At 40.7% G+C, this 23,264-nt stretch overlaps 1 protein-coding gene across 2 annotated transcripts in view; it reads left to right on the top strand.

Moving 5' to 3' along the window:
- The window catches only part of begain (brain-enriched guanylate kinase-associated), a 59,027-nt gene that overhangs the window by 11,516 nt on the left and 24,247 nt on the right, over positions 1–23,264 (top strand). The window contains exons 2-4 of one of the 2 annotated variants that reach the window (XM_026152009.2): positions 13,235–13,471; positions 15,453–15,614; positions 19,869–19,935. In XM_026152009.2, the coding sequence (XP_026007794.2) occupies positions 13,401–13,471; positions 15,453–15,614; positions 19,869–19,935 (300 nt within the window). In that variant the 5' untranslated portion in view covers positions 13,235–13,400. The remainder of the gene's footprint in view (positions 1–13,234; positions 13,472–15,452; positions 15,615–19,868; positions 19,936–23,264) is intronic. The other variant, XM_026152006.2, reaches the window with a different exon arrangement.

Below are 23,264 nucleotides of genomic sequence, written 5' to 3'. Positions count from 1 at the left end.
GTAAGTTTGGTAAATCTGATGTCTGTGGAAAAAGAAATTAATAGTTTCCTCTATTAACTATAATATTAGGGATTTATATAGTTATAAATGTCAACAAAAAACCTATATATGGGCTCTTAAAGTGGTTATAATTAATATTGCATTAACAATGTATGACATGACTCATATGTCAATGAACCTGCAGAGAATTGTGCACTTCCTCTGTGCAGTTTTACTATGTGCTTAAGTTTATCGTTTCCATTTTATGGCTTGTTTGTAGTTACAGCAGACAGTTTTTTAAATGCATTAAGATGAGATAAAATAACACATAAGAGGAGTGTTTAAAAGCTACAGTACACGGCAAAATATTACCATCAGCTGTCAGTTGGTAGAAACCAAAAACAGCAAAAAAGAGAGAGCATCACATTTAAATTCGGTAGGTGTAAATGTATGCTAACGTCGCTAACACAGCAGCTTTAAATGCAATAATATGTCAGTGTGTTGAATGAATATTGAAGTCACGCTGTATTTTGTATGAACCCACATACGGGGAAAACACAAACAAGAGCAGAAGCTTAACCGAAGCAAACATTAACAGAAACTGTAGCAGCACAGCGAGGCTTCACTTAGGCACAGTGATGTCTTCAGTTAAAAGCTGCTAGTGTGCTAACATTCCCACGGTGCCAAAATGCAGATGTTTTTCAGAAATAATGTTTACCTTGTTTACAACTTGGTGCATTAGCATTCTGTTGTATATTTTAGTAAGTAACTGCAGGAAGCTCAACATTAGTGAAGAGGAAGATGGCTGCACTTGCTGACATGACATATTTTCACATATACAGTATGACTGTTGCTAAGTTGCTTAAAGTCCTATGTTAAGTTAAAATGAAATATTCCGAGGAATGCTAGAAATAGAATACACAAGGAGTTATAAAGTTTGACGGGTAGGAAGGAGCTTCTGTGATGTTCTTTGGTGGGTTTTTGCTAGCACAAGATGGAAAGGGTTTGAAGGTCTGACCAATACTGATCGTGCATCGAGTACAAAACTTGGACGGCATTGGGCTTGTGATCCACGCTACCACATATCTACATATTCTCCAAATACCCTATTCTTCTCCATCTAGATAAGCTTTGTCACTCTTAGAATATTTTTACGAGGTCTGTTTGCCTATAATTTGGTAAAAGACGCTTCACTCAGTCCTTGGGGCTTCTGCAGACACAGAATCATTACAGACTTGCAAGAAACTCAACTCTTAATTACCTTTGAGATATGAGGCCTAGTGGCAGGAGGCCTGCTTAAGACAGAAATATCTCTTGCAAGCGAGTTTGTGAAAGAGTAGTAGTAATGATAATAGTGGTATTTGTAAAACATTTTTTATTTGTTACTTAACGCCTTAAAGCCTAAAAGAACTTGACTTTCTGTTGCACTAAAATACACAGTAAAGGGCTTCAATGTATTAATTACAGCTCACCTGAGGAGAACAATGATGTTCATAATTTTGTGGGATTTGCTCTAATCCTGGTTGAGATGTTATAGTCTTCATTTAACTATTACATTTGACTAATTAACTACTACAGTTTAAACATTTACAAAAAACAGAAAAACCAAAAACTATTAATTCCCAAGTAGTAAAGAAAACACGAATATTACAGTATATATTAGAGCTTTAAAATGCTTCTTATTATACTTCTTGTCCTCTGCCAGGCTGGGAGCACAGGTATGTCACGACTGGGTTGTCATGGCAACCTCAGCAAAGACTGAACTCCTCTTTCACATAATTTTAACAATGGAGATCAATTGAATCGGTCTATATGCGAAACACACAAACATAGCATATGGATTGTATTAATCTTCTTCTTATTATACTACTCTCTTTCTCGCTATCTCCCCCCCTCTCTCCTCCTGACTCTTGTTGCTTGCTTTAAGGGTTATGAAGGGGTGAAGAGCACAATGAGCTATTGGCCTACAGCAATGTGTAGTTGTAGAGCTTTGTATTGTATATTTATTGCAGGAAACACAGAAACAGAGACAGAGGGGAGCCTTATAGATACATACAGATAAAACAATATAAATCATTGAATGTTCATAAACTAGATTCATGTCACCACTATTTTTTGTCCTATTTTTCCTATTGTTTTTTTTTCTGTCAGACAGTTACTGAAAAAAAAACATTTTAAAGAGCTCTCACAATTCTGCTGGAGGCTTGAAAGGAAATTAAATTTAGAAGTGCTCGAGTTGTTTTTCCCGATGAGAGTAAACATCATTGGAATTATAGGTGACTTGAACTTCATTTGACCTGATGGATCTGGATGCTATTACTTTGTCCGGGTTGCTGCCCAGAAGCTTTTGTAGCAAATAGGTTTTTTGTTGGTCTTGCTATATTATTTGGTCAAGGTCTATATTAATGTCTTATTAATTTTGAGCAGACATTGAAAATCTTTTCATCCTTTGCCCAGAAGAAAAACCTCACACATCTTGAAAGTATTCTTTTAAGTGCAGTGTGTTATACTGTGCCTACCTCTGTGTTACTGCAAGTGCCTCTGCTCTACCTTTTGCACATTGTCCAGGCTTCAAATCCTCTCTGTTGTATGTAAATCTATTCTCATTTTCAGTCTTCACAGATTAAACCAGGAGAAAAGTAGCACTCAGATGAATTCATGAAAGCCGGTGAATAGAGGAGGAATTTTGATTTAAAGCCTCTCTAGGGCATGCAGCCTTTCCAGAAAACTTCTCCCTTAGACTATATTTTTAGCTTTGATATTAATTGCTGAGCTTTTATAGAACTGTTGAGAAGCACAAAAATTATGAAACTGGTGGTCACTATGAGAAAGACTTGGATCTGTTCAAAACACGACTGGAAAAAAACAGGCACAACAATACCTGAAAGTTGGGGTTGAAACAATTGCTGTGAATTTAATTGGAAATGAGATTTTTTGATTTGATTTTCTATGTATTATTATAGGGTCTCCACCTGCCTTGAGATGACTGCTGTTGTCATTTGATGATATATAAATAAAATTTGAAATAAAAAATGACAGAGTTAAATCTTCCTTCGACTTTGCGCTGTTTGGCTAGTTGTACCATTTAACTCCAGTAAGAAATAATATCAAACTGCAACAGTAAAAAATGCTGTTAGTTTAAAAAAATGAATAAATAATCCACCACAGTAGATTTCTAAACCACAGTTTAGAAAACTGTTTGCTTTGATAACTTTAGCATGATGACCATTTTCTGCTTTTCTGCAGCATTGTGTTCAGCACGTCACCTGTCTTTTACTCATATCTGTTAATCTCCAAACAGAGAAGGAAACGTCTTGTTCCATTTATTGAGATTATCAATTTGAGAGTTAGTGAATATGTGAAAATGATCTTCTCTGTGTGTTTTCCAGCCTTGTTGACTCCAGGTTCTAACTGCTAATGCAGTGACTGATGATCAGATTAGGGTTGGTCTTTCCACACAGGAGTGAGGGCGGTCCTCTCTATCAGCCAATCACAGCTGCTCCATCATTTGCAAAGGGTACAAACCATGCAAATAACATTCATGCTCAAAATTTCTATATGCCAAAATTCTAACAAAATATCACAGTCACCAGCCTGATGCAAATGAAATAAGATGCTGCAGAAATCAACTTTGACACTCAGTAGGAATATTTATAGGGTTTTTTTGTAAGGCTCCTAAAAAAAAGTCTGACAGCTCTGAATCATTTTAATTTATATTTTATTTAGTTAGAAGTCGTTTCCATATTGAAATAGCTGCAGTATAATGCAATGGCAAGTAAGGGGAGCAGTGCTTGCCTGGAGAACTGAAACTGAAAGTGATTTCATCTCAAACAGTATTCTATCATAAAGATCCTCTCATGCCTGCTTACATCCATCCTTTACATCATTGCTGTTTTTAGGCCGCAGTCAATTATTGTCTCTGGAAGCAGGATTAACCCCCACTTTACAACAGTATCGTTGAAATCGAGCTGGAGTGTATTGTTAATATTTTTTAATAACTTCTTTAGTACATCAGCCTTGATGATAATGGAGAGTGGATGTCATTTTCTGCCATGTCCAGTTTATTAAAACAGGCAATGTGAACAGGTGCAGACTCCAACAAAGTAACATCTCAAATGACCAAACAATGTTTAAACAATGTTGCTAAGAGATCATTTTTATTTTTCATTCATCTTTTTATTGTCTATGCACATGTTGTCAGCCACCTCCTGTACATGGATGACATCAAGCTGTATGCCAAGAGTGAACGAGACATCGATTCACTGATCCACACTACCAGGCTATACAGCAATGACATTGGAATGTCATTCGGACTGGAGAAGTGTAGTCGGATGGTAACAAAGAGAGGGAAGGTAGTCAGAACTGAAGGGATTGAACTACCAGAAGGCAACATTGCAGACATAGAGGACAGTTACAAGTACCTGGGGATCCTGCAGGCGAATGGGAACCATGAAGAGGCCGCTAGAAAAGCTGCAACCACCAAGTACCTGCAGAGGGTCAGGCAAGTCCTGAGGAGTCAGCTGAATGGTAAGAACAAGATCCGGGCCATCAACGCGTACGCCCTGCCCGTGATCAGGTACCCTGCTGGGGTAATAGGCTGGCCAAACGAGGAGATAGAAGCCACTGACATAAAGACAAGAAAGCTCCTTACCATGCATGGAGGGTTTCACCCCAAGTCCAGCACCCTGAGGCTGTACGCTAAGCGGAAGGAAGGGGGCCGGGGACTAGTGAGTGTCAGCACCACAGTCCAGGATGAGACAAGGAACATCCAAGAATACATTGGGAAGATGGCCCCAACTGACCGAGTGCTCAGTGAATACCTCAGGCAGCAGAAACCCAAGAAAGAGGAGGGAGACGAGGAACCATTATGGAAGGACAGGCCCCTGCACGGTATGTACCACCGGCAGATAGAGGAGGTGGCTGATATCCAGAAATCCTACCAGTGGCTGGACAAAGCTGGACTGAAAGACAGCACAGAGGCACTAATCATGGCAGCACAAGAACAAGCTCTGAGCACAAGATCCATAGAGTCTGGGGTCTATCACACCAGGCAAGACCCCAGGTGCAGGCTGTGTAAAGATGCCCGAGAGACAATCCATAGCACATAACAGCAGGGTGCAAGATGCTAGCAGGCAAGGCATACATGGAACGCCATAACCAAGTGGCCGGCATAGTGTACAGGAACATCTGTGCCGAGTATAACCTGGAAGTCCCGAGGTCAAAATGGGAGATGCCCCAAGGGTGGTGGAGAATGACCAAGCTAAGATCCTGTGGGACTTCCAGATACAGACGGACAAAATGGTGGTGGCTAACCAACCGGACATAGTGGTGGTAGACAAACAGAAGAAGACGGCCGTAGTGATCGATGTTGCGGTTCCGAATGACAGCAATATCAGGAAGAAGGAACACGAGAAGCTGGAGAAATACCAAGGGCTCAGAGAAGAGCTCGAGAGGATGTGGAGGGTGAAGGTAACGGTGGTCCCCGTGGTAATTGGAGCACTAGGTGCGGTGACTCCCAAGCTAGGCGAGTGGCTCCAGCAGATCCCGGGAATAACATCGGAGATCTCTGTCCAGAAGAGCGCAGTCCTGGGAACAGCTAAGATACTGCGCAGGACCCTCAAGCTCCCAGGCCTCTGGTAGAGGACCCGAGCTTGAAGGATAAACCGCCCGCAGGGGCGTGCTGGGTGTTTTTATATATATATATATATATATATATATATATATATATATATATATATATATATATATATATATATATATATATATATATATATATATACATATATATATACATATATATATATATATATATATATATATATATATATATATAATTAAGGTATAAACCTGTTTTTCTAAACTCGGTTAACAGCTGTTTTTTCAGGAATGGGGTCCTCACTCCTCACATTTTTTTAGAATATGTCATATTACTTTAAATGAAAGAGATTACAAAGTATTTAAAATGATCCCAACTTAAATATCTACAGCAGTAGTTTTAATCCCTTCAACACTGATGGGGAACATTTTTCTGCAGAATAAGTACTCTTAAGTACCCTATTCATCATTGTCAGCTAATAGTAAATATACTGATGATGTACAAATAATGACATTAAACAGTTCTTCAGGAAGGAGTGCAGAAAGATGCACGAGACTGTATCTGTGTTTTATTATGGCCCAATTTAACCATTATCGTCTCTACTCACCTTTCTGTGAAAGTCACTACATGCCACTCGTGGTGACACAAGACAAAGCCGAAAAATAATCCCTCTCAAAATTCTGTTGTCATAGGACTGAAAGTCAGTTTCTAATTTTACTGTTGTTAGACTATATCAAGATATTAAACTGAAAGTCAGAAAGGAGATATATTTTTATCACCACCCTAACCCTAACCCACTCAACCTTTTTCTTACCATAACCTTCAGTGAAGACACTCCCCAGCTTACATAGTTTTTTATCAATCATCTTGGGGTCAAATAGCAAAAAGAAAAAATTAGAGAAGCAATTTAATATCACCATAAACTTATATGAGCTGCAGGAGATCCCAGTGCAACTCAAGCTATACTGTCTCTTTAACCTTATAATATCAAATTTTGCTGTCTGTAAACTGACCCTAACCTGCTGCTTAGCTTTGCTCAGGTTAGAGCAGTCATGCTTTCCTGTGTGCAAGGTGGTGGTTAAGTTAATAAAAAGTTATATTGCACAATAGCAAAGTAAATGTAGATTGGATTATGAGGAGTGTAGTTTGGCAGGAGCAAATTAAAAGTGGGGTTGTAAATAACTCTTTGTACATCACCTTGAAATCTCTCTGATGCGTGATGATCCTACACTGAGGCAAAATGATTTTTATGCCACTTAGTTTAAAGACACTGATTGGTTCAGTGAGTTGGTATTGACATATTTATTGGGAAACTGAGAAAATGAAAGCACTAATCATGTGACGATAATTGAACGATCATTCATGTAATCTTAACCACAAATGCACTAAAGAACAGTTTCCCACACCAGCACTGAACTACACAACACATACAAACACACCAGTTATGTGGGAATGAATGTCTCCAGTTACTCATGCTGTGGCCCCCTGATGTGATCAGATCAGGGATAATGTGAAATCTCCCTTCAAATAGTCAGAATCGAAAGCTTGCTTCCTCTGAAGCTCGTTAGGTGTACATTCACAAACGTTGACTCCCGCAAATAAAACTTTATTGGTATGACTGATATACCATTTAAAGGGCCAAGGACCTGTAAAGGAGCTTGAGAAAATTTGATGAGTCATAACACAGCAAGGGAACCTATTTGTTATCAGTTAATTTATCCTCAGGAGCTTGTACTGTAGAAAAAAGGTATTAGCTCTGCAGCCTTGAACTATGCTTGACATTACTTCCAACTGCAATATCAGGTGTTTGTACTTTTAACAGGTCCTAGATTATACTGCAGTCAAAAGTGCAATTAATTAGTGTGCTCCCATCAACATTTCTGTATAATTTAGTTCACCTCTTAGATTTTAGTTGCCTAAATGAAACTGTAACTGGAAGCTTTTATCAAAGTTGTTACCCACTTAAGGTTAAGTCCCTTTTGATATGTAGATAGAAATTAAGAGGCAACAAACAGTATGTGGATTACTCCTCCGTTGCAGTTCTTGTCTTCAGGCAGCAAATTATGTTGACTAGTCATCATCAACATTGCTCCGGTGGCTTAATCCACAGAGCTGTTTTTCTGGCCGCTGGTAGTGGAGCATGCACAAGAGACTGCCATATTTCTGGAGTCTTGCATCAGAGGAAATGCACAACTCGCGCTTGTCGAGTTAAGCCTCAACCGATGTGGTACGTAATACCAGTGGGAAAAAATACTTGAAGAAAGGTTTCTAATTATCAACACTTCATCTTCTGTTTGGTCTGTTTGAATCTAATACCTCTGGGCGGAGCAGTTGTTGGTTAGACGTTTTTTTATTTTTTACAGCTTGTGTTTTATTGTTGGAACCATCCTACCAGAATTATTAACCATATATTTATGTAAGGCATTTTTAAGCAAAAAAGGCAATATTAATAAAATTTTTATCCATAAGAATGTGGTGCAGTTGTAACCACTGGAAAAAATAGCAGCACAGTTAAAAGCATACACCATTTATCTAACAGTGGCCTGTGGAGCACAGACATGGAACCTCTTGGGGAGAGCTGTTGCGTCATGTGGCAATGGATCCCTTGGGGGCTCATGTGCATCCAGCAAAAGCTGGGATAAATTGCCGTCTCAGTAATTTGAGGCCATTCCTGACCAGTTTTGTGTTGCATTTTCCATAAAACTGAACGGGGGAATCTCCAGTGCAATGGGAGCATCCTTGATTTGCAACAGTATTTCTAAGAAGTATTTGAGGATTCCAAATTTTTGAATCATTACATAGTAATGCCATGATCAGTGGCATTCAAGTCACCCTGGTTTTAATGTTTAGGATGATCGATTTATGTAATAACATAATAGGGAAAGCTTTTTAATAGATGAATCTGCCATTTCAGTAAATTCTTATCCATACATTATGTACTATACAATCATTCTTCAAATATGATGTCCCCAAGCATGACTAGCAAATTAATGAAGAAAAATATAGACAGTCTTTATTTTTTTTAACCAGTATGTGATAATAAACAATTATTTCTGCAGCTGCTAATAAAGCAGTGACATTTTTTCTGATTCTAGAAAGCAGTGACAAAAAACTCTGTTATTAGGAGGACTTCATTAAAAGGTTTAATATAGCTAAGCTGTTTGCCTGGTATCATCATTGAGCAACAAAATTAACAACAAAGACCCATTTCAAGCTATAAAATGAAGGGTTAGATTTAACATTAGACTTCAGGAGAGATGGCACTGTGACCATGAAAGTTTAATGCCTTTATTTGCTCCCTGTGAATAGTATATGTGGCAGGCAGTAGCTCTACCTCACTCAACTCCTGTGGCTCATTACAAGTAAATCAACCCGCAAGCATTATTAGGCCTCTCTGTTGTGAATCCAAGATGGATGCTGGCTGGTTGTGACCTTTTACTGGTTTTGCATTAGGTTGTTTTTCTGGATTAAACTGCTAGCCGAGCCATTCTCATTAAGGAGAAAAAGTAGAGAGTCAGAGTAGGTGGAAGATGTCTGCCTGAAGTAGGTTATAGTCTGCAGCATTACAACAACCATTTGTTGTACTCCCTGTAGTGTGCATTGTCTGATGATTGTGACAAGTTGCAGCAGTCTGGGAAAGTATTTCAGGTAAACAGGGTTTACTTGTGTTTCCATCCACACTATAGAGCTCACTTAATACTTATGTGGCAAGGCTGGAAAAATGTAGACTGTGTTTGATTTACATATCAGTGCTTTTTGGAGTTGTGAAAGTGTGAAAACAGCAGTAAGCCTATGACAAGGTGCTCTGAGGACTTAGATTTGTTTCTTCATGTGGATAGTGTTTACCTTACCAAACAACACCAGAGGCACCAAGATCTGCAGCTTATCCCCATGGGGGACGTGATACGATACAGCAAGGGTACAGTACCTTGTACACACTTCAGGGAGGAGCATGTGTAGGTGCATTTGTGTATGTCAGGACAGATTCTACACAGCCGCACTTGCTTACAAATTCAGCAACTATTTCTGTCTTCTGTCTCTCTCCCTCTGTGCGTTGCAGATAAGAAAATGGCTCTAGCAGCCGTATTAACAGTGTTTCCAGAAACCGCCATTGTTTCCTGAGCCATTACTAAACAGGGATTAAAATTAATAGCTTAAGTCATGGTACCATTAGAATTGGTGACAAAACATTCAATCCAGTTTGTCGTAAGAGTGCTACCTTACCATTCTGTGTGTACTGAAATAAGTTGTGCTGGTGTCATTATTTATGTCTTTATTCATGAATGGCTCTTAAGTATGGGACATTTTTGGTTTAAAAGGGAAATATATAGACTCACTGTGAGGTTGGCACTCTGGTTACAAATGGTGATATTAATTATATAAATTATTATAATTATAGAGAGACACGTATGTGAGAATGCTGTTTGTAGATTACAGCTCAGCATTCAATACCATCGTTCCCTCGAAGCTGGACAGGAAACTGCAGGATCTAGGACTGAGCAGCTCCCTCTGCAGCTGGATCCTTAACTTCCTGTCTGACAGACGCCAGGTGGTCAGACTGGGCAGCATCACCTCATCCCCCATCACACTGAACACTGGTGCTCCACAGGGGTGTGTACTGAGCCCTCTCCTGTACTCACTCTACACCTACGACTGCACGGCCACTAACAACTCCAACATCATTGTGAAGTTTGCGGACGACACTACAGTGGTGGGTCTTATCACCAATGGTGATGAGAGGGCTTACAGGGAGGAGGTCAGCGCCCTGACCCACTGGTGTCAAGACAACCATCTCACCCTCAACGTCGCAAAGACAAAGGAGTTGATAGTGGACTTCCGGAGGTGCAGAGAAGTACACACCCCCATCACCATCAATGGCGCTGCTGTGGAGAGAGTGAGCAGCTTCCGGTTCCTTGGTGTACATCTGGCTGAGGATCTTACGTGGTCAGTACACACAAACAAAACAGTGAAGAAGGCGCAGCAGCGCCTCTTCTTTCTCAGGAGACTGAAAAGATTCGGCATGAGCCCCCGCATCCTCAGGACCTTCTATCACTGTGCCATTGAGAGCATCCTCACTGGATGCATCACCACCTGGTATGGCAACAGCACCGCCTACAACTGCAAAGCTCTCCAGCGAGTAGTGCGGTGCTCTGAACGGATAATTGGAGGTGAGCTTCCCTCCCTCCAAGACATCTACAGGAAGCGCTGCCTGAGGAAAGCGGGGAGGATCATCAAGGACTCCAGTCACCCCAGCCATAAACTGTTCAGACTGCTTCCATCAGGAAGGAGGTTCTGCAGCATCCGGTCCCGTACCAGCAGACTGAGAGACAGCTTTTTCCATCAGGCCATCAGACTGCTGAACACGTCATAGACACCTCAGCTTCACTACTGGAACTTCAACATTATGCACTCCACACTGTATATAAATGCCACTTGTTTTGCACATATTCAACTCTGTATATTTTATATATTTTATTATTATTATTATTTTTTTTTTTTTTTTTTTTTTTACTATTTAATTTGTAAAATGTGTATACACACACACACACACACACACACACACACACACACACACACACACACACACACACACACACACACACACACACACGTAGGAAAATATTTAGTATACACATCCAGAAATGCATACACTATTATATATTGTACATATATTTATTAGTTTCAGGTTGGCCATTCTTGTATTTTGCTCGTTTGTGTTGTTGTGTTTGCACATCTCTGTTGCTTGTGGGGCTCGCACACAAGAATTTCACTCGCATGTGCTGTGCCAGTGTGCCTGCACATGTGATGTGACAATAAAAGTGATTTGATTTGATTTGATTATGGTAGGGCATCGTTAAGGGGCTATAAGGCATTCAAACATAACAAAGGGCTCGAAAACAAGAGAAGAATCAAGGTTGTGTCTACACGTGAAAGACAACAAAGAACCCATTTCAAATTATATCTTAAAGCACTTTGTTCACAGCAGTCTGTTGCATAATGTGTTCCAAATTTCTTCAGTTGAATCTAGATTAAGATCACCAGAACACCAATTTGATAGTAATTTAATTGTATTTTTGCACTCACAAAGTGCTTCAAAGGCCTATTAGCTGAAATATTGCCATATCTCAGTATGGTGTGCACGGGGTCCTTAACTGGGTGCATAAAAGAAGTGCCAGGCCTAAAAAACTATCTGCCCTGATCAGACAAGGACCTGAGAAATGCATCTGGCCCTGCAGCTGATCCTCGTACTGTTCGTTGAATTCAGAAATTTATTTTAAAAAGCCATTATTAAAAAAGGAAAACAGCGAGGAAAGGCCGAGTTATGCAAAATTACTCAAGAACTGGACGGAAAATCAGTCAATCCAAATTATTGTCTGAATGTTTGGAGGAGTTGGCATTTCAGCCAGTGGTTTTTGCCACTCTGCACACGTTTCAGTAAATTCCTGCACCCATTTCCCTAGCAAAATATAAAGAAATAATGCGTGGCTCAAGACTTTTGCACAGTACTGTGTGATAGGTAAGAAAAGCTACAGTTAAATGCCAGTTTGTTTGTTTATTAAATTCATTTTAGAATTTAAAAATGGCTTGTAGGTCACTGCAGGTGTTATGGGAAAAAAGAGACGTCAGCATCATAACGTTACTGTGCATTGCATAGTAATGGGATTTGTGTTAAATCTGATTATATTTTAGGCTCCCAGTTATTTCTACTACATTGTTTCTTTTTCAAACATTTCTTTTGTAAAATCACAAGAATAAATGTAATAAAAAATGAAGAAATTTAAAGATGTGGACTAAGTGATGTGTTGAATCTTGAAAAGTAAGCAGGGTTGCTGTTGCTGAACAGAGCACCGAAAGATATGCATAACTAAATAATCGACTTTAGAAAATAGGCTGTAGTTTACTTTTAATGGAGCTTCCTTTAGTAGCAGCATTTTTATATTTTGTTATTGTGTATGTGCAGCTGGAGTAATATCAGCAGGTCTCACCAAACACAGCTGCATAAAGAGAGATATGCTCACACCTTGAAAGGTTTATTTTGACATTTCATGCTTGCCAGTGGCAGGTTATTAAGTTCTTACAGCGCAGCAGACTCGAGTTCAAGCCCCAGCAATGCAGAGCGATGATGAGCGATGGAAGTAGAAACACACACGCATTCATCATAACCCTGATTTATTGGGGAATAACCTTTTGCGTTCAGCTAGTCAATAACTTAGCGTCTCTTTGTATTGACTGCATTTAATTGTTGACAACAAGAGCGAGAAGGAAGCAAAGGACGAACATGCAGCTAAAATGATGTAATTCAGTGTTGCAGTTTTCTTTAACTAGTGTTGGTTTTAGTATTATTTTTAGAAATTCACATGATGCATATATGTTTTTTGGCTTGTGAAATGATAGCATACATCACAAAGAGCTTTGTGCGCTGATTGTGTAATGAAAGTTAAACTGGAGGTGCAATAAATCACACTTCTCAATATTTTTCAAGTTTCCTTGCTATCGAACTTATCTCATTGATCCGTCAGCTCTGCTCTCTCTCTCGTACCAAACAAGCTCATTTTCTGAACACGCATAAAATCTCTGTTTCTCTCTGGAGTTAACGCAACTAAATGTGCTGCTAAATCTGTGGGACTTCAAAGCTGTTTTTCTCTGCTCTTTTGCCAGGGTCATCACAGATAGCCAACTGCTATCTGCCTCCCCAGGCAAGACTTAAAGCTTTGACTGTCGGTTTGCGGTTATAGTTCAAACTTGGCTTCAGCATTCAGACGACCAGGAGCAGCAGAAGCAGCACCAACTACACACACATGAGAGCCGGAGCACAGAGAAAAATATGAAAAAGATATATATTGGCAAAACTGCTCTCAAAACCCAGAGAAACGGTTGCAAACATCAAAAAAGGAGGTAAGACGAGTCAGTCAGCAGAGTTATTCAGAATTTAAACATCGACCGCATCATTGATGAATCCATTTCATTCATTTTAACTGGTGGAAATGGATTCTCATTGGGAGGTTATAACCATTAAAAAGCCATTAAAAACATAGCGTTGTATCTATTCATTGCCATCGCTCATCATCACATTCCTTCATGTGTTGGCTGACATTTAAATCTAGTTTAATGGCGCTCTGCTTTGGACCAAAAACAGAGGACACCAGCAAAAGGTTTGGGGCTCCTTGCCATGTATTTTTTTAACAACATTACTTGAAGCTGGTGTAAAGAGTGTGTTGCAAAATCACTTAGGAGGGCAAACCTGCATCGGGATATTGAACAGATAAAATAAACTATCCAGCGATCGTCTCTGTTTCTCTCTTTGTAAACAAGCAAGAAGTGCTGTGTTTAGCTGCTGGAGGTGCAGGCGAACTGTTTGACCGTTCCTCTAGTGTTTATAAGCTAAAAGCATTCTGGCTCTGATTCCATACTTGAAGGGTAGCATCACATTTTGTATAATACACTTGTTCACGTCCCTACACAGAGTAAGCCTGCAGACACCGTGTCCGAGGATTAAAACTGCGAGGGGGAGGGGGGGGGGGACTAGAGCAGTTTTACGTCTCTATTCACTTTCGTCTACCACAGCATCAACAAAAGTGAGTGCTGACATGGTATTCAAACCACACTGTCCCAGGTGAAAGTCGTGTATTTTGCCAAATGTGTCTACAGAAATTAAAGAGAAGTGTGATTGGCCTTTCCATCATGGGCTCAATATCATGAAGACAAAGTACCCAGGAGGTCTTAGACCAGTTCCTTTAAAATGTGCTGAAAGATTTTAAACTGGCTTTAAACATGTTACTAACTCCAGCTCAAAATGCAATTCTCAGACCTTTGCTGACCTCGGTTTAGCATATGATCAAGACTGGAAAAGAAAAAAAACTTTCACAGTACTTAGCATGAGGTCCCATGCATATAAGATTACCTCTTATGACTTTATAAAGGCTTAATTAATGCAGATTCTCAACTGAGGACACAGACGTGAAGGCTAGCCTATTGCACCACCCCTTTACATGGCATAGCCTCTAAGTTACTATGGACACTCCAACTTTAGTGTCAGATTAGCTTGAGGCTTAGAACTGAGGTGAACTTGGAAGATGCTGTCATTGCGCCTGCTGGATGGTTAGGCCGAGCCATCAAACTTCTCCATGAGCCAAGTATCCATCAGTTTGGCACAATGCTAAATCCCCCAGAGCGCACATGGCTCCTGCTCCCAATCTTTATAGCCTTCCACTACCATATCCATTCCCACAGTCAGTCCCACAGTGTGTTTTCATTGTTAATGCGCAAAACCGCATCAAACACACAACCAAAGTATTTCTTCCTGCCTGGTGTTGTTGACAGGGATGGTGTTGAAACAGTGCTCTTTTGGCCTCTCATTCTCTCTCATGCCATCTTTCTTTTAAAGCATTCTCGTACACAAAGTTGTGTTTCATTCTGTATTTTCGCCCCTTCTTCTATGAATCACCAGTGGTCCACGTCCAGGGGCAAAAATCTTTTTCTATTCTTTCACACATTTGATGGTGAAGGGGGTGGAGGGTGTAATAAAAATTCACCATTACACCGATGGGAGCTCCTTTCCCAGTTCTACTCCTCTTTTGTGAATGGGAAATGATTAGTAGTCCTCCTCCATCCATCTACTCCTCCCCATCGGCCTCCCTGCTATCCCCTGCCTGGGACCTCTCTGACCCCAAACTGAATTACACTCCAGCTACACTTCACCCTTTTCCCTCCCTCTCACACTAACACATAATGCCTTTTCAGCTTGTCTCTGTTTTCTCTAGCATTCTGTGCTTGGCTTGTTGAATCTGACAAACTGACAGAAATAAAAGTGCACCACTATTGTGCGACTTTATCTTCTTCTTTCCTTTTCTCTAAACGCTCTCTGCTATCTGTTCAGCTCATTTCACGACCACAAGGATGACCTACGTAAGCGCCTGTCGTACACTACCCACAAACTAGAGATGGTGGAAACTGAGTTTGACTCCACTCGGCAGTACCTCGAGACAGAGCTGCGCCGGGCCCAGGAGGAACTGGAGAAATTTACAGAGAAGCTGCGCAGGTGTGTGTGCTCGCGTGCATGGCTTTATGAGATGGCTGCCTTTTTATTTATGCATTTTGTGGCACAACTTTCATTTCCTGGTTTTAGCTTAAGAAGGGCAATTTTTGGGACGTAGGAAGCAAGTTTTATTGAGAAAATGAATACGGTTTAGATAAATCATATTGAGTCTACATATTTACAGTTTTCACTTTTATACATTTCTGTTGCTTTTTAATTCTTTGACAGTCAATTATCTGGGTCTTTTCCAGTATTTTAAAAGACTTCTCGCAGGTGGTTTGAACACCACCCCGTCATCCTCTTCTGCTTTTTACTTAGGTGGTGGTGGCAACAGGCTAAGCAGGGTATTCAGAACATCTCACAGAAGTCTGAATGAAATGGCCAAATAGCTTTGAACTGATAGGAAAGCAAGGGTAACTCAAATAACCACTAGTAACAACCAAGAATGTTAAAGACTGAAGCAGATTGGCTACAGCAGCATAAGACCACACTACTCAAGGCGCCATTCCTATCAGGCAACAACAGGAAACTGAGACTGCAATTCACCCTGCTCACCAAAACTGGACAACAGAAGACTGGAAAAGTGTTGCGTAGTCTGATGAGTCTTGAGTACTGCAACATTCAAAGAGTGGGTTTAGAATTTGGCATTAACAGCATAAACACATCGATCCATCCTACTTTGTGTCAACAGTTCATGCTGATGGTGGGGTAATGGTGTCTGGAATATTTTCCTGGCACACTTTGGGCCCCCGCAGTATTCTCATAACCATTATTTAAACACCACAGCTTTATTACCACCACTTTATGACCACAGTGTATCCATCTTCTGATGACTGCTTCCAGCAGGATAATATACAATTTCACAAAGCTCAGATTATCTCAAATTGGTTTCTTGAACATGACAGTGAGTTCATTGCATCTAAATGACTTGCACAGTCACCTAGATGCAATGAACAGTCCGATAGAGTACCTTTGGGATGCTGTGGAATGGGAGTTCTTCAGCAGGTATGGGAGAACCTGGAAAACCTCCAAACAAATACCCTAACAACACAAATAGGGACTTTACTCCAGGATTATCCAGTCCCTTACCATTTTGCTAAGACTGAACTCAGCCACCATAAAGAGGGAAAGCATCTTGACTTGCTTTATGATTGCATTCTTTTGGTTGTTACCAAGTGCTCATGACCATAGGTGAAGGTAAGCTCTCTCTTAACTACAGCAATCCAGTACAATGCCCACAGTGCTGTTGATGTTGCAGCAATCTGCCAGTACATCCTTACTTGGAACAGCTCCAGTGGATGCCAGAGGCACATAAATGAAGCCAGAAGAACTACATCATCAAAAATCAAGGATGCAACTCTGAGTTTCCCAAAATAGACACCGTCCTATTCACAGTGTTGGGAAGGTTACTTTTAAAATATATTCCACTACAGATTACAGAATACATGCCCCAAAATGTATTTTGTAACATATTCCGTTACGTTACTCAATAAGAGTAACGTATTCTGAATACTTTGGATTACTTAATATATTATCATGCTTTTTACAACTGCATAAATGTACTATTGCTGTGTGATTTATTACTATTACTGAAGGTTACTCGCCATACCAATACCTACTAAATTTTTAAATCTTAATATAAAATGAGTAATAGTAGGGTGGACATTATGTAAGGCTGCACTTTTTGCAGTGATTTCATATAGAAAACTATTCCACGCGTATATAAAACAGGTTCGCGGCTCCGAACTGTAGTAAAGGGACCTCTGGCTAATACGTCGGGTTTGTGTCGGGCTCATACCCGAAAACTAGCTTTACGTCGTTGTCTGGGTCAACTTTGCTAGCGTGAGACAGAGAGAGGCGTTGAAAGGCTGCTCCAATGGAACTTATTGTTTCAGAGGAAAACACGAACACAGTGTACAGTCGAGTCTTAATATAAACATATTTTGTATTTTAAATACGTAACGCTGGTACATCTATTCCGTTACTCCCCAGCACTGCCTATCCATCATTATAGTAATTAAGTCCATATTGGATGAGTCCAAACTTTTATGACATGACTTCATGACATAGACACAGACTTTATTTAATGCCACACTGGGGAAATCCACTTGTTACAGCAGCACAAGGGACAGGAAGAAAAATGTGAAGTAGAGCTATATTAGAAAACAATAAAAATAGAAAAAATACATTAGAAAATTTGTGTACAAACGCCAGTATTGATTCAGAATGAGCCTGTTCTAAAGCATCTGATATAAGGCTATTGTATTTAATGGAAAGTAAACTAAAAACTAAAACTTGATATTTTAATTAAATAACTAATTAAAAATTTCAATAAGACTTTTGAAAAAACTAACGATTTTGTGAACTGGGAAAATTAACTCAAATTAAATAAAAAATGCAGAGGAAAGAAAAACCTTAGTTTTAGTGTTTGTTAGTTTAATAAACATTTTATTGCAGTGTACCTGATGAAGTGTTGATGGACATGTTTACTGAAGATTCTTCAGTTCAGTAAACATGAACCTATAAAAGTGAGTAAAATGCAGCTGAAATATAAAAAAATCAAAGGTTTACTTATTCAAATAGTGAATATTAATCATTAAAGTAAAGTGAATGTGTCATGATCTGAGGAGTTGGCATATCATATGTGTGTCGGGATTCAAGGAATGTGGAAACCCAAGTGCAGATATGCATAGGCAAATACAAGTTAAGTAAAGACGAGCCATTTATTTAGGAAACAGGAAGAGAATTAAGTAAACAGAACGATAATATACACATGAATTGACTGAATTCAATGGAATTGACACATGAGGAAGGGGGCACAGCGTGTGTCAGACACTTAGCTCAAGAAATACAAGACAAGGAACCAACTACATACTGGGAACAGAGATAGTACTAAGACAGACTGGACACGAAAGAAAACTAATTAAACCAAAAAAACAAGTGCTAAAAAGGCAAATAACTAAACTAGGAAGCACTGGGGAGAAATCATGTCCACATGGAGAGATCAAAATAGACCAGAAAACATAGTCCCAGGGACAGGCCTGTCCACTGGGGACCAACAGATGCAACAGTTCATGGGGGCCAGCTCCCCCACAACGCAAGCTCCAGGGCAGATGTCAACGTAGTCAAGTCATTTCTGGGAACCAGTCGCAGAGCCAGAGCTCTGGCAGCCAGCCATTGGGGAGCCCGTAGGCGACACTGACGACCCCTCCAGTGACTTAGGTGGTACTTTGATTAACTTAAATGTCTTGATAAACTGTGCCTAGGTGGCCTGAAGTCCTTCAACACTCCTGATACAATGCATGCCAGTCATATTTCGCAAGTTGCACAATTTTACTTCATAACAAAGCTCAGTTTGTTCATGCACCTTTAATATGAGTAACAGTGCTCAGTGTTCCCTTATTATGGCAGGTTTTACTACAGTTATTTATTCACTATGGTGTGAGCCACTCTCTGTCAGCTCTACTCACTCATTCCCATTTATGCTCCCTCTTTAGCTTGTCAAATCTCTTCCAGACCTTTGTTTTATGATCTGTCTTTGCCTCTGATCTCTACTGCCCACAGTCTCCAAATCTGTCTGCTTAATGGAGCCATAAATGCTAGTTTATCAACACTCTCTTTGGCCTGAGAGCTAATGGGAAAATGTAATACAGAGCTGAGAGGTGACAGGATAAAATAAGAGGAATAAGTTAACAAATATAAAATCAGGGGCATGTTACATTAAGCATTAAGCTAATGCAATGGTCTACTTAAGAGCAAAACCGATAATAAATACTAATATTATCAGTAAGGGAAAATAACAAAATGATAAAAACTACAGAAAATGAAGAAACAGAATTTAAAAGGGAGGAAAAAACTTATGTGGTATTTAACTATAAAGTCATAGTCATGCTTCCTTATTCTTTTCATATAATATTTATGGATGTAAAAGTTTTTTGTGCCCACTTTTTATGTGTTAGATTCCCCTGGTGTTGCACTTAAACATATCATCAGCCCTTTTTGTGGCATTTTAGTTCAGCAGATTTATAACCACAGTGATCCTTAAGTCTAAGTAAGAACTTAAGATATCCTGCAAATCCCATCTGAGACTTTCTGTCAGCGCTGATGTTGTAAATGTTTTATTCCTCTAAATTTATGTGCTGATCACCGCTGCTTGTTTTGGTTTACGAACAGTAAAACACCCTTTACTCGTCATATTGTGCAGTTTGCATTTTTAAGTGCGTTAACTTCTCCGTTCGTTTTTTTTTTTTTTTGCAGGATCCAGAGTAGCTATGCAGCTCTTCAGAGGATCAACCAGGATTTGGAGGACAAGATGCACAGGGCGGTAAGAATCCCCTGCTGAAGTTTTTGCAAGTCTTTTTTAATTTTTTTTAAAACCTTGCGTAACTGTATCTTTCATTGACACTGAAGCATCCAGTTACATAAGGTTACATATAGTACAAGCGCCACTAAAATCTTATTTTGTTTTGTAAATCATGGTGGAAGGTATTCTTTATTGTGTTGGAAAACATCACAGTGTTCTTGATGTTTTCCATATGGACATTAAAACTATGTCATTTCACAGTCTGTACAGTTATGAAAAGTTATTTGGTAAGCCGAACACGTCAAATTAATTTTACATCATGGGCTACATACAGGGAGTGCAGAATTATTAGGCAAATGAGTATTTTGTCCACATCATCCTCTTCATGCATGTTGTCTTACTCCAAGCTGTATAGGCTCGAAAGCCTACTACCAATTAAGCATATTAGGTGATGTGTATCTCTGTAATGAGAAGGGGTGTGGTCTAATGACATCAACACCCTATATCAGGTGTGCATAATTATTAGGCAACGTCCTTTCCTTTGGCAAAATGGGTCAAAAGAAGGACTTGACAGGCTCAGAAAAGTCAAAAATAGTGAGATATCTTGCAGAGGGATGCAGCAGTCTCAAAATTGCAAAGCTTCTGAAGCGTGATCATCGAGCAATCAAGCGTTTCATTCAAAATAGTCAACAGGGTCGCAAGAAGCGTGTGGAAAAACCAAGGCGCAAAATAACTGCCCATGAACTGAGAAAAGTCAAGCGTGCAGCTGCCAAGATGCCACTTGCCACCAGTTTGGCCATATTTCAGAGCTGCAACATCACTGGAGTGCCCAAAAGCACAAGGTGTGCAATACTCAGAGACATGGCCAAGGTAAGAAAGGCTGAAAGACGACCACCACTGAACAAGACACACAAGCTGAAACGTCAAGACTGGGCCAAGAAATATCTCAAGACTGATTTTTCTAAGGTTTTATGGACTGATGAAATGAGAGTGAGTCTTGATGGGCCAGATGGATGGGCCCGTGGCTGGATTGGTAAAGGGCAGAGAGCTCCAGTCCGACTCAGACGCCAGCAAGGTGGAGGTGGAGTACTGGTTTGGGCTGGTATCATCAAAGATGAGCTTGTGGGGCCTTTTCGGGTTGAGGATGGAGTCAAGCTCAACTCCCAGTCCTACTGCCAGTTTCTGGAAGACACCTTCTTCAAGCAGTGGTACAGGAAGAAGTCTGCATCCTTCAAGAAAAACATGATTTTCATGCAGGACAATGCTCCATCACACGCGTCCAAGTACTCCACAGCGTGGCTGGCAAGAAAGGGTATAAAAGAAGAAAAACTAATGACATGGCCTCCTTGTTCACCTGATCTGAACCCCATTGAGAACCTGTGGTCCATCATCAAATGTGAGATTTACAAGGAGGGAAAACAGTACACCTCTCTGAACAGTGTCTGGGAGGCTGTGGTTGCTGTGGTTTAATTTTAAATTTCCACATCCTCTCGAGCTCTTCTCTGAGCCCATGGTATTTCTCCAGCTTCTCGTGTTCCTTCTTCCTGATATTGCTGTCATTCGGAACCGCTACATCGATCACTACGGCCGTCTTCTTCTGTTTGTCTACCACCACTATGTCCGGTTGGTTAGCCACCACCATTTTGTCCGTCTGTACCTGGAAGTCCCACAGGATCTTAGCTCGGTCATTCTCTACCACCCTTGGGGGCGTCTCCCATTTTGACCTCGGGACTTCCAGGTTATACTCGGCACAGATGTTCCTGTACACTATGCCGGCCACTTGGTTATGGCGTTCCATGTATGCCTTGCCTGCTAGCATCTTGCACCCTGCTGTTATGTGCTGGATTGTCTCTGGGGCATCTTTACACAGCCTGCACCTGGGGTCTTGCCTGGTGTGATAGACCCCAGCCTCTATGGATCTTGTGCTCAGAGCTTGTTCTTGTGCTGCCATGATTAGTGCCTCTGTGCTGTCTTTCAGTCCAGCTTTGTCCAGCCACTGGTAGGATTTCTGGATATCAGCCACCTCCTCTATCTGCTGGTGGTACATACCGTGCAGGGGCCTGTCCTTCCATGATGGTTCCTCGTCTCCCTCCTCTTTCTTGGGTTTCTGCTGCCTGAGGTATTCACTGAGCACTCGGTCAGTTGGGGCCATCTTCCCAATGTATTCTTGGATGTTCGTTGTCTCATCCTGGACTGTGGTGCTGACACTCACCAGTCCCCGGCCCCCTTCCTTCCGCTTAGCGTACAGCCTCAGGGTGCTGGACTTGGGGTGAAACCCTCCATGCATGGTAAGGAGCTTTCTTGTCTTTATGTCAGTGGCTTCTATCTCCTCGTTTGGCCAACTTATTATACCAGCTGGGTACCTGATCACGGTAATCAATCCAGGCACAGGTTGGTCAGCCTGGTCTTGCAGTCTCGGCTGACTGTTCTTTCTACCAGTAGCTGGTGTTTTGCGCCTCTGGTATTCTTGCCAATCCCTTTCAGTGCCCTGCTCATGTATTGACCCATGTGCCTGTTCATCTTAGCCGATATGATGCCTGACAGGAGCTTCCATGTAGTACTGAGGCGGTAGTTGTATGGGACCGGTCCCTTCTTGGGGTCCTGGGGTTCTTGGGGTCTTCAGCCAGTAGGCGTGAACCATGTCGGGGCCTGGTGCTGTCCAACTCTTCATACTGGAGACCCTTGCTTGGATGTCTGCCACCGTGATGGTTACTGGACCCTGTTCAGGGAGGTTGCTATGGTCTGGTCCTCTGCTCCAAAGGCCTGTAGTCTAACCACTATGCTATCCAGCTGCTATATATATATATTTAGGGATGGGTATTGATAAGATTTTCACGATTCCGATTCCATTTTCGATTCTGTTTAACGATTCGATTCTTTATCGATTCTCTTATCGATTCTTTTTTTTTTTAAAAAGGAGAACACTAAGGTCGATTAGCTTAGAACTTTGTTTTATATCTTCTCTTCGAACAAGGTAGAAATTTAGGAGTAACATGGCCTTACAAACCCAACAGTGAGATCTTAAGAGATCCCGCCTACGGCTCTTCAATGGGGTGTCACGGGGTCCCCAGGAAAAAAAAAATGTAAATGTAAAATAATAAAATAAATATTCTTCTGTAGCAATAACAAAGTATAACATAAATTGTTCTGTGGCAACTACACAAGAATATCCAGTAATGTCCCTGCCTACAATTAAACACATTCACTTACTGAAAATCAGGGCATCTGCTGTGGCAGCCTTTTACCACAAATTTAGTCACTGCTCGGTGACATTCGTCTATCCTGGCCTGAAAGGAGACGCTACCAGTAGACTGCAGCGAGAACTGCCAGCATCTGAGCCAGACTCTGTC

This window comes from Astatotilapia calliptera, chromosome 19 (assembly GCF_964374335.1).
Source record: "Astatotilapia calliptera chromosome 19, fAstCal68.1, whole genome shotgun sequence".
In the NCBI taxonomy this organism is placed as follows: domain Eukaryota; kingdom Metazoa; phylum Chordata; class Actinopteri; order Cichliformes; family Cichlidae; genus Astatotilapia; species Astatotilapia calliptera.
The sequence above is the reverse complement of the archived record's forward strand: the minus strand, read 5'-3'. Positions and strand labels throughout refer to the sequence as shown.